At 40.8% G+C, this 13,548-nt stretch overlaps 1 protein-coding gene across 4 annotated transcripts in view; it reads left to right on the top strand.

Moving 5' to 3' along the window:
• CACNA2D3 (calcium voltage-gated channel auxiliary subunit alpha2delta 3) overlaps window positions 1–13,548 on the top strand; it is a 1,429,924-nt gene that overhangs the window by 1,060,418 nt on the left and 355,958 nt on the right. For all 4 annotated transcript variants that reach the window (XM_082265096.1, XM_082265095.1, XM_082265094.1 and 1 more), the window contains 3 exons: window positions 11,282–11,353; window positions 11,448–11,509; window positions 12,648–12,715. In XM_082265096.1, coding sequence (XP_082121222.1) covers window positions 11,282–11,353; window positions 11,448–11,509; window positions 12,648–12,715 — 202 coding nt within the window. The remainder of the gene's footprint in view (window positions 1–11,281; window positions 11,354–11,447; window positions 11,510–12,647; window positions 12,716–13,548) is intronic.

The raw sequence follows: 13,548 nt of genomic DNA, 5'->3' as shown, positions 1-13,548 counted from the left end.
CCAGCAACTCCACTGTCAGCTTTACTGGATTCTCTGCAGCTCCGCTCCACACCGGGTTCACTAGGCCGACCGCCTATGACCACCTTCTTCATGCAACCGGAGGAGAGACAGCCGTCCACCTCCTCCTGGGACTCTGCTTTCTGCCAAAAGACACCCTGTCACACGTCCCCCTTGGCTTTTATGAGCAATCCCAGGATGCACTGCAGTAATGCCCTCCCACTGGGACTCTCGCAAAAGCCTATGTGTCACTGGCTGGGTTTCCTCCACTGTCCAACAGGCTCCCCTATTGGATGCCGTGGGGACACTCCCTCAGACCCAGTGAATAACACCTGGGAACATGCAACAGGCAACCTAATAGATCAGGCTCCCTTGATAAGCAGATGGAGCATAACATGCTTTGAACCTAGCACCTAACTAGGAGGGTGCTACATTTACAAAGTGAGGGAAATGTTATTTTAGACATTTCTCACCAAAATAAGTATTTGCATTAAATTTCAGTCTTAGAGAAAGCAGTCAATAGAATAAATAGACTAAGGCTATTGATTTCCCCATCAACACAGTCAGTGGTGGGAATCCTTTCTGCTTGTCTGTTGTATTTTGACAGTGAGATGTTTCCCAGCTGTCAAAATACAATGACCACTGTGGGCTGCTATAGCTGCCCGCAGTGATCAAACTAAAAAAAACTGACAGGATGGTTTTACTGAAGTCAATTGATGGATCGACTTCAGTAAAACCAGCCTGCCCATTGATGATTTGAAATTCATCCAGTTCCTGCAAAACTGGCCAAATTTTGATCTATCTATGGCCAGCTAAAATCTTCCCAGTGAATAAACAAACCTGACAATCTTTCTGAACCCTTTTCACAATATCGAAAACTACAAAAAAGGGTTTAGAAACACTTTAAAGTGGAATTAAATTTACACTGTGGTGGGTGGACTTGACTTGGACTAGTCATGTTGTGCAAGATTGGGTACAACATATATGCTGCGATAGCCTTCATCATGTCCTCTGACATCATCACCCTGTCTTTATTCGGATTCGGCATCTTCAGAAATCTTGATTGGCTGTGATCTTGTAAACATTTCTGGCAGGCAGAACAGGAGCTTTTATTGCAAAAGAGCCCATACAGAGTATTTCTACATGTTTAATAAAAAAGGCTTTAGTTCCACCTCAGTTGTGAAATAGTTGATAGACCAAAAAGTGTGTTTGGTAGTTAAGTGATCATGTGTATAGATATGCTGCTTTATGGCTTAATGAATTTTGCACACAGTGTAGTAACACAATCTTCTTCAGTTGCTACAAGCACAGCTAGAAATTGATAGGTCTTTTAGATTGATAGAGATTCTGACACCCCTTCTGTTTATTTGGGCGCATCTAAGCCAGGTGGTCCTTACAATCCAAGCAAAGAAAGCTTTTCTCAAACTATGCCAGATAATGTTTTCAAGTCTTCTAGTTTTCAAATGATCTAATGACAGGCATTAGTAAATCAATGTCAGATATTAGAGGTAAACCCCTTGAAATGTAAAGTTGATTTTCTAATCCCTGTTGTTAAGTCAGTAATAGCTTAAAAGCATTCTGAACCCCAGGGAGCGAGCAACTTCTTTTATATACCACTTTTACCAATTTTGATCCCCCTGAACCATTATCTTTTCTCATATGAAATGAGCCATCAAGAAGAATGCTTCTTATTTTCTTAATTATACAATAAACCCAACCAGAGAGGAACAATTGGTTTGTATTCAGGCTCCACGCAGTTGTAAATCTCTGGGATTGAAAGTTTCTCTTTATGATTCAGATGGGCAAGGCAAACTACCACCTACTCAGCTTGATTATTCGCCCCTTCAGCCAGGCATAACATTGGAAACTTGTAAAGGAAAACTTGACTGTTGAAGTTTCTCGCCAGAATTTACCAAATTGCACAAAAGAATTTTCACTCTTTGCTTGGGTTTATAGGGAAGCATAGCTAAGCTGATTGTCTTTTGTCACGGTTTTTTAGGTCACACAGAATGCACAGGCGCCAGGATTACACTCCCTTCCTGCCTAAAGCTGAATGTAACAGAACTTTAAACTCAGAAACACAAAATATAAGGGCTTACTCACAAAGTTTTTTTTCAAAAGATCTGTTATTTATCTGAATATTAAAGAACCGTACAGTATATATTGACAAACAATGATTGGTTTCAGTAATGCTAAATAATGTCATGCACATGGATATTTTAACATCTTCTTCGCTATATATGCAACCAAAAGGGTTAGACACAACTTTACTGCACCCTGTACTACTTTAAAATGCCCCTAAAAGACAGGCAAGCCCAAAGAGGTATCAGAGATATGCTGGAAGACCCAGAGGTTTAAACAGTGGAGAGGGTCCTTGTAGCAGGAGAAGACTTTAGTCAAAGTAAAAGTTCACATGGCAACTAATGCCTCGTACACACGTTCAGATAATCGTAGGACTTATCGTTATTTTGTTTATTTGATACTAATATCAAATTCAACAATGCGTACTAACCGTAGGATTTTTGTCGTACGATTGTGGAAAAGCTTCCTGGTTGTGTAGCTAGGTATCAGATACTGCAAAACAAAAACAACGGCAGCCAGGCTTTTTCCGGGTTGTTTTCATGTTTCTGATCACGCGTGGTCTTTGTCTGTCGATTTTTAGCGGACGCATACTATACTGTACTGATTAAATGATTGTCGTTCGCTAGGCTACCGTACGACAAAAGTTTTCATGTTTGTCCCTTCAGATATTGTTGGATGAACTGTCGTAATCGGCTGTCGAAAGCTGTATACTAACGATCAGATTATCATGCGATCAAGTCGAAAGCGATTTTTTTCGTACGAATATCTGAACGTGTGTACGTATTAGACCATGCAAAAAGCTTTGCTCATACAAAAAGATAAACACCTGCTATGTAAATAGTATGGGGTAGATTTACTAAAGGCAATTAGACTGTGCGCTTTGCAAAGTGCAGTAGCTCCAGGAAATAGTAAATGAGGAAAGCTTCACTTTGAAAAGAATACCCAATCACATGCAAGGGAAAAAAAAAAAAATGCATTTTTGCTTGCACATGATGGGATAATGGAAGTCAGCAGAGCTTCTGCTCATTTACTAAGCTCTGGAGCAACTGCTCTTGCAGAGTGCACAGCCTTATATCCTTTAGTAAATCAACCCCTATATGTCCCCATTCAAGAGTACTCTTTTGTAGCATGGGTACCACTGCAACTCCTGTGTATACAGAGATACGGCTAGATCTGCTTGTCTGTTTCTTTGGCTCATTGACTTTGTTTGGTTCCATATGGAAAATGTACCTTATGGTCTGTAAACAGTATGAGAAGCATGGCTAGTCCTTTCCTATATAGATATTGTTAAGTCACTTAGGCTTCCTTTAGATGTGCGTTTGGGAAGGCGTGGCAAAAATACATGGTTGAGCTGCATTTTTGCTGCCCCCCAGCAGCCCCCCTTAAGCTGCAATAGGCAGATTACTGGGGTGTTTACATGCCACGAGCACGATGCTTTGCTTTGTGCCAGCAGCAAAGTTAATCTGACTTGTAGCAATCTGCGGGTGACCCACTTGTCAAACGCTACATGCTGAAGCAAATGGGGAAGCACCTCAAAAGCCCCACAATCGTGCAATGCATGGGGCTGCAGCTTGTTTTGCTTTGTATTAAAACATATGGTCACAACACGTCCCCGCTGCCTGTCAGTAGCCTCTGAGGCATTATTTGAAAGCATTTCCGGCTTCAGAGGAAAAGGAGATTTAGACACACATACAAATCAACCCTAAAAGTAAAGCTTAAGTGTATCTGAGCATCACAAACTGAAAATGCTGTTTAATTCATTTTTAATATTCAAAGCAAACTCCCCCATCTATTCATGTCTCCATATTTATTTTGTTGAGAACTCACTTTGAAAAACACCCCCTAACATTTCTAGCCACAGAAATCTTGAGTAAGGTGATACATCCTGGAATCCATCTGCCCTTAGTTCAGGCATGCAGGCAGCAGGGTGTCCTTAGCTGAGGAAGCTCCTCCTCCCCTCCTACAGTTGAAACAAAAAAATGAACATGAGGACTTCTGGGATTTATGACATTATTTTGGCCTGGGCCAGAGACTAGGAAGCAATTGAAGGAATGTGAAAAAAAAGTTTAAAATAAGCAAATATAATTTAACTTCCTTTCTATTTACTAAGGCTAGTAGAATAAGGATTGACAAGAGCGGATGTTGTTTGGGAGAGTTTAGTTTCACTTTGAGCTGTAAGATAAATTACACCCCAGGGACCGTTTCTTGTTGTTATCTTCAGCTTTTAAACTAATCTTTTCCATTCTTACTGCTTGGTATATTCCAAAGCTACAAAAGTCATCCATGACAAGCTTATTAATAGATTTATAGCTTAAAAGAATATGCAAAGCATAGCATCATAATAAGTAAGATGTTTCTACTCATAAACTCTTTTTTTTTTTTTTATCAAATTAAACTTTTATTTTTTCCCTTTTACATACAATTCATTAAACAAAACACGTCTCTAGTTATACATTACATTAACATACAGTAAATGTGACTCATTAATGTTACAAGGTCTCAGGTGTGAATGGGAAGCAGGTGTTAAATTTGGTGTTATCGCTCTCACTCTCTCATACCGGTCACTGGAAGTTCAACATGGCACCCCATGGCAAAGAACTCTCTGAGGATCTGAAAAAAAGAATTGTTGCTCTACATAAAGATGGCCTAGGCCAGTGATGGCGAACCTTGGCACCCCAGATGTTTTGGAACTATATTTCCCATGATGCTCATGCACTCTGCAGTGTAGTTGAGCATCATGGGAAATGTAGTTCCAAAACATCTGGGGTGCCAAGGTTCGCCATCACTGGCCTAAGCTATAAGAAGATTGCCAAGACCTTGAAACTGAGCTGCAGCACGGTGGTCAAGACCATACAGAAGTTGAACAAGACAGGTTCCACTCAGAACAGGCCTCGCCATAGTCGACCAAAGAGGTTGAGTGCACGTGCTCAGCGTCATAATGAGAGGTTGTCATCGCAAAATAGACATATGAGCGCTGCCAGCATTGCTGCAGAGATTGAAGGGGTGAGGGGTCAGCCTGTCAGTGCTCAGACCATACGCCGCACACTGCATCAAATTGGTCTGCATGACTGTCGTCCCAGAAGGCAGCCTCTTCTAAAGATGATGCACATGAAAGCTGCAAACAGTTTGCTGAAGACAAGAAGACTGAGGACATGGATTACTATAACCATGCCCTGTGGTCTGATGAGACTAAGATAAACTTATTTGGCTCGGATGGTGTCAAGCATGTCTGGCGACAACCAGGTGATGTGTACAAAGACAAGTGTGTCTTGCCTACAGTCAAGCATGGTGGTGGGAGTGTCATGGTCTGGGGATGCATGAGTGCTGCCGGCAGTGGGGAACTACAGTTCATTGAGGGAACCATGAATTCCAACATGTACTGTGACATACTGAAGCAGAGCATGATCCCCTCCCTTCGGAGACTGGGCCTCAGGGCAGTATTTCTAAGATGATAACGACCCCAAACACACCTTCAAGACGACCACTGCCTTGCTAAAGAAGCTGAGGGTAAAGGTAATGGACTGGCCAAGCATGTCTCCAGATCTAAACCCTATTGAGGATCTGGGGGGCATCCAGACACGGAAGGTGGAGGAGCGCAAGGTCTCTAACATCCACCAGCTCCATGATGTCGTCATGGAGGAGTGGAAAAGGACTCCAGTGGCAACCTGTGAAGCTCTGGTAAACTCCTTGCCCAAGAGGGTTAAGGCAGTGCTGGAAAATAATGGTGGCCCCAAAAAATATTGACACTTTGACACTTTAGGCCCAATTTGGACTTTTTCAATTAGGGGTGTACTCGCTTTTGTTGCCAGTGGTTTAGACATTAATGGCTGTGTGAGTTATTTTGTGGGGACAGCAAATTTACACCGTTATACAAGCTGTACACTCACTACTTTACATTGTAGCAAAGTGTAATTTCTTCAGTGTTGTCACATTAAAAGATATAATATGAGGGGTTTACTTACTTTTGTTAGATACTGTGCATATATATATACACTCTAAAACCCTTACAACTTACCCATGTTATAAATATAACATGTGTATTTGACTCTTTCAATATCTAAGAGATTCTCCATAATTTCAAATTTTCCATTTAGCGTTAAATAATTGTTAAAACCACCATTTGCCATATATCCTACCACCCCTTTTATGTGTGAGACAATTGTACACACTTCCATCTATTTGTTTCCATGTACTTTATTATTCCCTTCCAATTTCAAGAGCAAAAAAAAAAATAAATAAAAGGGAGGAGAGTCCCATTTATGTGCTACACCCGAACATCTTATCTCTAACTAATTGTGACAATATCAACCCTGGAGTGTCTAACTATTTGCCCCAGAGTTCTAAAAAATATATCTGGGCATCCCCTATGTTGATAAACCATAGGTTCTCTTTGCAAAACTTAATTTACTGATTTTACCTACAAAGAGTAAGTTGGGGGAGATCTATTTCTGAGCTATCAACTTTACAAATGTACCCCCCAGCGTCTCTTCTCAGTGTTACTGACATCTTTATCATGTCAAGTCAAGGAAGGTCTATAGGTAAAGTGGAAAGCCCTTTTAGGCTAGGCTCAGGCATCCACATTTTGAATAGAATCAAATCTTAGCTATATTTGCCATAAGTCTTAATACTTTGAGCATACTGTTTTCCATAGGTGTTCAAAATTGAAAGGAATGATATGTACTTTTAATGCAAACTCAGATCTATCAGAAAGAAGTAAGTGTTATTTTTTCCCACTGTCCATAACTTTCCATTTTATCTGTCTCTGCCAAGACCCCAGTCCTACCTCTCACATACAGGCTTTATTAACTTTTCTTAGCAAAGGCCTTTGTAGTAGAAAATTGCATCAAACAATGTGTCTTTAACCGATAATTTCAAAAAGCTTCCCATGCTGTTTTAATGATGGTGCTGGCGTCCATAATTAAGAACTGGCACATAAAATATTATGAAACTCAAAAATTATAGGTGTGAGGGAATGCACAGGTCTCATAATAGAGCAGCAAAGAATAGCTAATAAACAATCATTGATCTCATTTGTGAATGGGAAAAACCTTTATAGCGTAAGTTAATTCAGCATAATGCAGACGCAGCTTAAATGGAGGTTACCACTTAGAATTTCGGCTGCAGGGTCCTGTGTCTTTTATAGACCCTCTGGAGCCATGTTGCCATGTTTACTGTTTGAATAGACTATTGTGTACTAATTATATCTCTTGTTTGGATAGCCGCCAACTGCAGCAAAGATTTTTTTTTTTTATAAGAAACTAGTAGATGTATAAGACAAATATTCACATGTAAAGCACATGTGGTCCTGCACCTAGACCACCAGAGTAAAAGGAGGCCAGGAACAAGGATACAAAAATGTCCTTGTATTTCATCAATATATACTTTATAAATAATGTAAACTTGAGTAAAGGCATTTTGCCTTACACCTATATACAGATTTTTAAAAACTGTGAAAAACAAAATAGCTGGGGGTGAGCTTTTGGTTTGTGTCGATGGCATCAGTTTGACATTGGTTTGAGATACTTTTGATGTCATTAAGAATTTATTGACACTTTTGTCTTTGCCTGCAGCTTACCTCCTTCTGACCTAGACTTCTATTAATTCAAGTAGGTTTTGCTTTCCTGTAGACTTTTGTGGATATGCACAACCCATCTGACACACAAAAAAAGCCCATCAGCACTGACTCTAACTCTAACTAGTTCCAAAGGAGGATTGCAGGTACCTCGAATCTCCCATGTGATTGCCTATTGTATCAATTTTTTACCTCTTCTATACACCTATGGGCACTACTGAGTCAATCCAGCAGAAACAAGTTAGGGAGACTTGACGGGCTACTGAGAGGAGCCACAAGACTATGTGTAGCTCAGCTGACAAGTATAGGATGCCAAGGGGGGTCCTGAATGGATGCTATGTGTCACCAGTGTCTGGGATATGGTCCCTTTAAGGGAAGTTTGTGTTTACTCAGGAGGCTCTTCCATGATGGGTGAGGAATTCATGATTAGCTATAAAAAGGAGAGGACTGACTCACAGTCATCTCTGTATTAGTAAAGAGGTATTTGGGACCCGGAATTTTGGAGGCCCTAAAGTGACATTTGGGTGAGAAAAATGCCTCCATTCCTGACTACAGGGACTCCATTCCCCACAGGGTTAAAAAGGCCTCCAGGAAGAAGCACTTAAAACAGGAAGTAGTATTAGATGTGGTGGTGTGAGTAGGAGTTGGAGAGAGAAACCTGTTTTGGAGTGCTGCACATTTGCTGAAAGCTGCCAGATAGCCAGACTGGGACTGTGCTAACCCTAGGGTAAAGTCCTATCTATGAACTGTGTGTTTCCTTATATTTCGTTTATGCTGTTATGCTGAAGACAAGCATACTTTTTGTGTTGTAGTTTTGTTTTGCTGCTGGAATCGTTTCTTTGTGTTTGCCTAAAGAAAAAAGCTAAACAGCTTTGCACATGGTCCCATGGAGCAATAACCCCCAAACATTACTATATATATATATATATTTATTTAATAGAAATTCATCACCTATCACTACACTTGGGAAATCATCATGTAGTAGTGGGAACTTCAGGGTAATAAAATAAAAGGCCAAAACAGAGCAAGAAGCTCCATTGTGTAGTAATTAGATGAACGACTTTATTCTAACAAAATACCAAATGTGCTTTCAAAAGCATAGAGGCATTTGAAATAGAAAAATAACTCAACACACAGCCATTAATGTCTAAACCGCTGGCAACAAAATTGAGTACACCCCTAAGTGAAGCCCCTAAGTGAAGATGTCCAAATTGGGCCAAAGTGTCAATATTTTGTGTGGCCACCATTATTTTCCAGCACCACCTTAACCATCTTAGGGTCCTTTCACATGATCCGATCAGATCCGCCTGTCAGTTTTTTAGGCGGACCTGATCAGATCCCCCATGCATCCCTATGGGGCAGCGGATGTCAACGGAGACATGTCCGCTTACACCCGCTGCCATCCGCATCCGATCCTGTCCGTGAAATCCGGATGGATGGAAACCCTATTTTCCATCCATCCAGGGGATCGGATGGGATCGGATGAGAGCGGACAGGCGGTCCGCTCTCATCCGATTCCCCCATAGAGATGCATGGGGCTCTGACACCTCCCTCTCTGCACATAGAGCGGAGAGGGAGCTGTCACCTGCCTGCTCAGCGGGGGATCTGTGTATCGATCCCCCACTGAGCAGCATGGATCTGCCTACGGAGGTGGACCGTGTGAAAGAAGCCTTAGGCATGGAGTTTACCAGAGCTTCACAGGTTGCCACTGGAGTCCTCTTCCACTCCTCCATGATGACATCTTGGAGCTGGTGGATGTTAGAGACGTTGTGTTCCTCCACCTTCCATTTGAGGATGCCCCACAGATGCTCAATAGGGTATATGTCTGGAGACATGCTTGGCCACTGGCCAGTTCATCACCTTTACCCTCAGCTACTTTAGAATGGCAGTGGTCATCTTGGAGGTGTGTTTGGGGTCATTATCATGTTGGAATACTGCCCTGTGGCCCAGTCTCCGAAGGGGGGGTTCATGCTCTGCTTCAGTATGTCACAGTACATGTTGGCATTCATGGTTCCCTCAATAAACTGTAGCTTCCCAGTGACAGCAGCACTCGTGCAGCCCCAGACCATGACACTCCCACCACCATGCTTGACTGTAGGCAAGACACACTTTTCTTTGTACTCCTCACCTAGTTGCTGACACACACGCTTGACACCATCTGAACCAAATAAGTTTATCTTAGTCTCATCAGACCACAGATTAATTAAATTAATTTACAGAGCAGGAGATGGAAACCCTCCATACTCCAAGAAAAAGTTGTTTTTGACACATCATAAAACACAGCAATAAAAAGGCCACATAACATGTCATAACATCAATATGGAGATATAGTCACCATTGTAATTTGGACTGTCGTATCTGCGTGAATGGAGAACAGAACAAAAACATTTTGTGTGTCCTTCCACTTTACTGCAAGCAATTAATTACACTTAAAGCAGGCTCTGTCCACCTGTCTAAGTCGAGCATCTACAAGCCGTTGAGGGAACCCCCGGTGATTAGGTCACACAGTGCCACATGCACCAATTCCAGAATCAAAAAGGTGAATAAAAAGTGGCACCCTTGTGTAATAATAATCCACTTATAAATGGTACCCCTTTCCGAGTAAGGGTGACACCAAGTCCCAAACAATCTTGCTGCTGCTCCCTGTGTAGTCTGGGCAGTCAGGGGGGGGCTCCACGCTGCTATCTTTTCCCTCATAAATCTGTAAACTACTAGTATAGCCTGTTGCCCTGTCCCAAAGCTTATACATCTTGACCCCATATCTTGCACGCTTGCTGGGGAGAAACTGTTTGAAAGCAAGGCGGCCAGAAAACTTAATTAGGGACTTATCAATGCAGACAGCTTGTTGGGGCATATACAAAGTAGCAAATTTTTAGTTCAGGGGATTTACGAGGGGCTGAATTTTGTGGAGCCGGTCATATCCAGGGTCACCCCGAGGCCAACAGAGTTCATTGTCATTGAAATGCATGAACCATAAGATTTGCTTGTATTTAGCCCCGGCCTTGGCAGCAGAGAACACGGGCATATGATAAATTGGGTCAGTGGACCAATATGACCACAACTCACTGACTTGTGGGCATTAAAGTGGTTCTAAAGGCAAAAGGTTTTTGTTATCTTAATGCGTTCTATGCATTAAGATAGAAAACTTTCTCTGGACAGTAGCCCCCCTCGGCCTCCTTAATACTAACTTGAGCCCCATTTCAATCCAACAATCCTGCATGAGAATCTCAGCTGCCCAGGACTCTTCTTCCTGATTGGCTGAGACACAGCAGTGGGCACCATTGGCTCCTGCTGCTGTCAATCAAAGTCAGTGAGCCAATGAGGAGAGAGGGTGACAGGGCCGAGCCGCGGGTCCATGTCTGAATGGCAGGAGGAAGGGACTCGAGAAGAGGAGGTTCTGGCTGCTCTGTGCAAAACCACTACACAGAGCAGGTAAGTATAACATGTTTGTCATTTTTAAACAAAAAAAAAAAAAACAAGACTTTATTATCACTTTAAAGGCTACCCTCTTCCCCGCTACACGTATGTGTTACATAGGTGTCAAGAGGTTAATGTTCTTATATGCAGTGATTTGGGAAAAATCACATTTAACTTCTCTTGTTTTACTATTTTATCTTTTGATGCTTGAAGCTAAGAAATGCCATGGTGAACAGGAAGACTGGAAAATTTTCTATGGAGGTCAAGAAGACTGTGGACAAAGGGGTAAGATTTTACCTTTTTGTACTGTTTTTTTTCTCTAAATAGGGATAAACTTCTGAAAGTCACTTTCTTTGTATTTTCTTTTTTTTATTTGAAGAAACGGGTATTGGTGATGACCAATGACTACTACTACACTGACATCAAGGGGACCCCATTTAGGTATACCAAATGCAAATACTTATATTTTTATGACTCGTTTTAAAAAATTCACAATTAAAGAAGTTTGGGTGGGGTGAAAAACTTAGAAATACAAGGACTGATTAATAAAAAATGAAGAAAATTAGCACAAAAGTAGAGATGTTGCATATAACAAACCATCAGAAATTTTGTTTAATATTTCTATTAAATATAAGGGACAACATAATAACTTGCTGTGGGTAGCAATTCTACTTTTTATTTGTTTCTGTAGTTTTCATGAATTAGTCCCATGGTGTATAGTCAGGAAAATAATTTGTTGTTAATGACACTCAACCAGCCTTTAGCAACCATGCTTGCAATGCATGCTAAAAACAAATGAAAATTCTCAGTACATTTTATGACTAGGCGAATAATGTACAAAAGTACTTTTGCAATTTTGTTTCCTTTTAACTTTCTATTTTGAAATGAATGCAATTTTATGAAGGAAAATATTTGATTATTCTAGAAGTAATTTCTGTCCTGCTCCTTCGAATTCCCTTGTCACCATGGTCAAAAACAAAGGTTTAATTGACCCACTAATGATTAGCGAATAAATATTATTAAAATGAAAAAAAAATGTAATAAAATTCTACTACTATATGGCCAGCTTTTAAGAAAAATCCTTGAATCACAGTGCTAAGATTGGCCATGTACATCTTCCTAAGGGGAGGATTCTTATTAGTACACAAAACGTTTTTTACAACTTGTTGATATATTTTTATGCAAGTGGGTTGTAAAAACTTTGTAAATTTTTTAAAGAGAAAACGGAATGTGTTTTTTACCAACTGGTTGCCACCAGCAGAGTGCGTGAGGAAGGATAAATGTCTTATCTCCCACCAATTTTGGTGATAGGCAGTCCTGGAATATGTAGAACACTTGCCCATTTTTGGGTAAGGACCGCAGGTCGCATTGGTCATTAAGTCTAGTGGTGCAAAATGTTTGTGCATATACATCAGGGATAACTCAGTATACATATGTGTAATATATTTACAGAATGTAGTGATTTTTTTTCTTGCACTAAATTACAAATGAGCTTGATCAGCTAAACAGAAATATAATATGTAGTAGAAACGAGCAAACAAGTATCTTATTTTGCACAACCTGTACTTTTATTTTTCAGCCTAGGAGTTGTTCTGTCAAGAGGGCATGGCAAATATTTCTTTCGGGGAAATGTGTCTATAGAAGATGGTGAGATGATTTTTATTCGTGTTTTAAATAACTTTTGTCATTGATCCTTTTTATTAAATCTGCAAGCATCCCACTTTTGTCTTAATATATTTAATGCTTAAAGGCCAACTTCACTTTTAGTTAACTTTCCCCCACCAGCCTGACTGAGAGCCACTTACCTAAATACTTAAGCTGGCTATACATAGATGAAAATTCAGCCAGTTCAGCAGGGGCCAGTTGAATTCCTGATTAACTTCTGTTCAAACACCCTGTTGAAAAAAAGCTGCTCAATCAGCATTGCAGGCAATAGGCTTCATCAGCACTGATCTGTGTATTCTGATGGTGAGGAAGTCTCCTTGCTGTCATAATACAATAGTACAGCGGGGAGGATTCCCCTCATCCACATTAAATGGAGATCCCCCCATCCACCCTTGAGATCTTCAGTGTGCAGCCCTGCTTGAACGTAAATGGCCTTGGCAGAAAGATCCCCCCTACTGTGAGCCTAAACTCTCACAGGGACACCAGTTGATAACAGGAATAGAGTCCACCTGCTTTTTTGGCCTCAGTTGCCATTAAGTGCTGGGTGCAATCACACCTTCCTAAATATCAACATCTTGCTCTGATGAGAAGTATACATAAACACCCTGTGCAAGTGGCGGATGTTCTGAGACAGTGGTTTTATATTAATATGTAAATGCGGAACATATCATCAATACAAACTATGGAATAACGTAATTTAATACCCCTGAAGAAGAAGCTATGTAAGCTTTGAAATGCATTGGGTAACTTTGCGGTTAATGTACAATATTCTCTAGACACATGTATTGATGTAATGTCAACTCTACATTTCATGT

Source organism: Pelophylax lessonae (assembly GCF_965119305.1).
Source record: "Pelophylax lessonae genome assembly, chromosome: 8".
In the NCBI taxonomy this organism is placed as follows: Eukaryota; Metazoa; Chordata; class Amphibia; order Anura; family Ranidae; genus Pelophylax; species Pelophylax lessonae.
The sequence above is the reverse complement of the archived record's forward strand: the minus strand, read 5'-3'. Positions and strand labels throughout refer to the sequence as shown.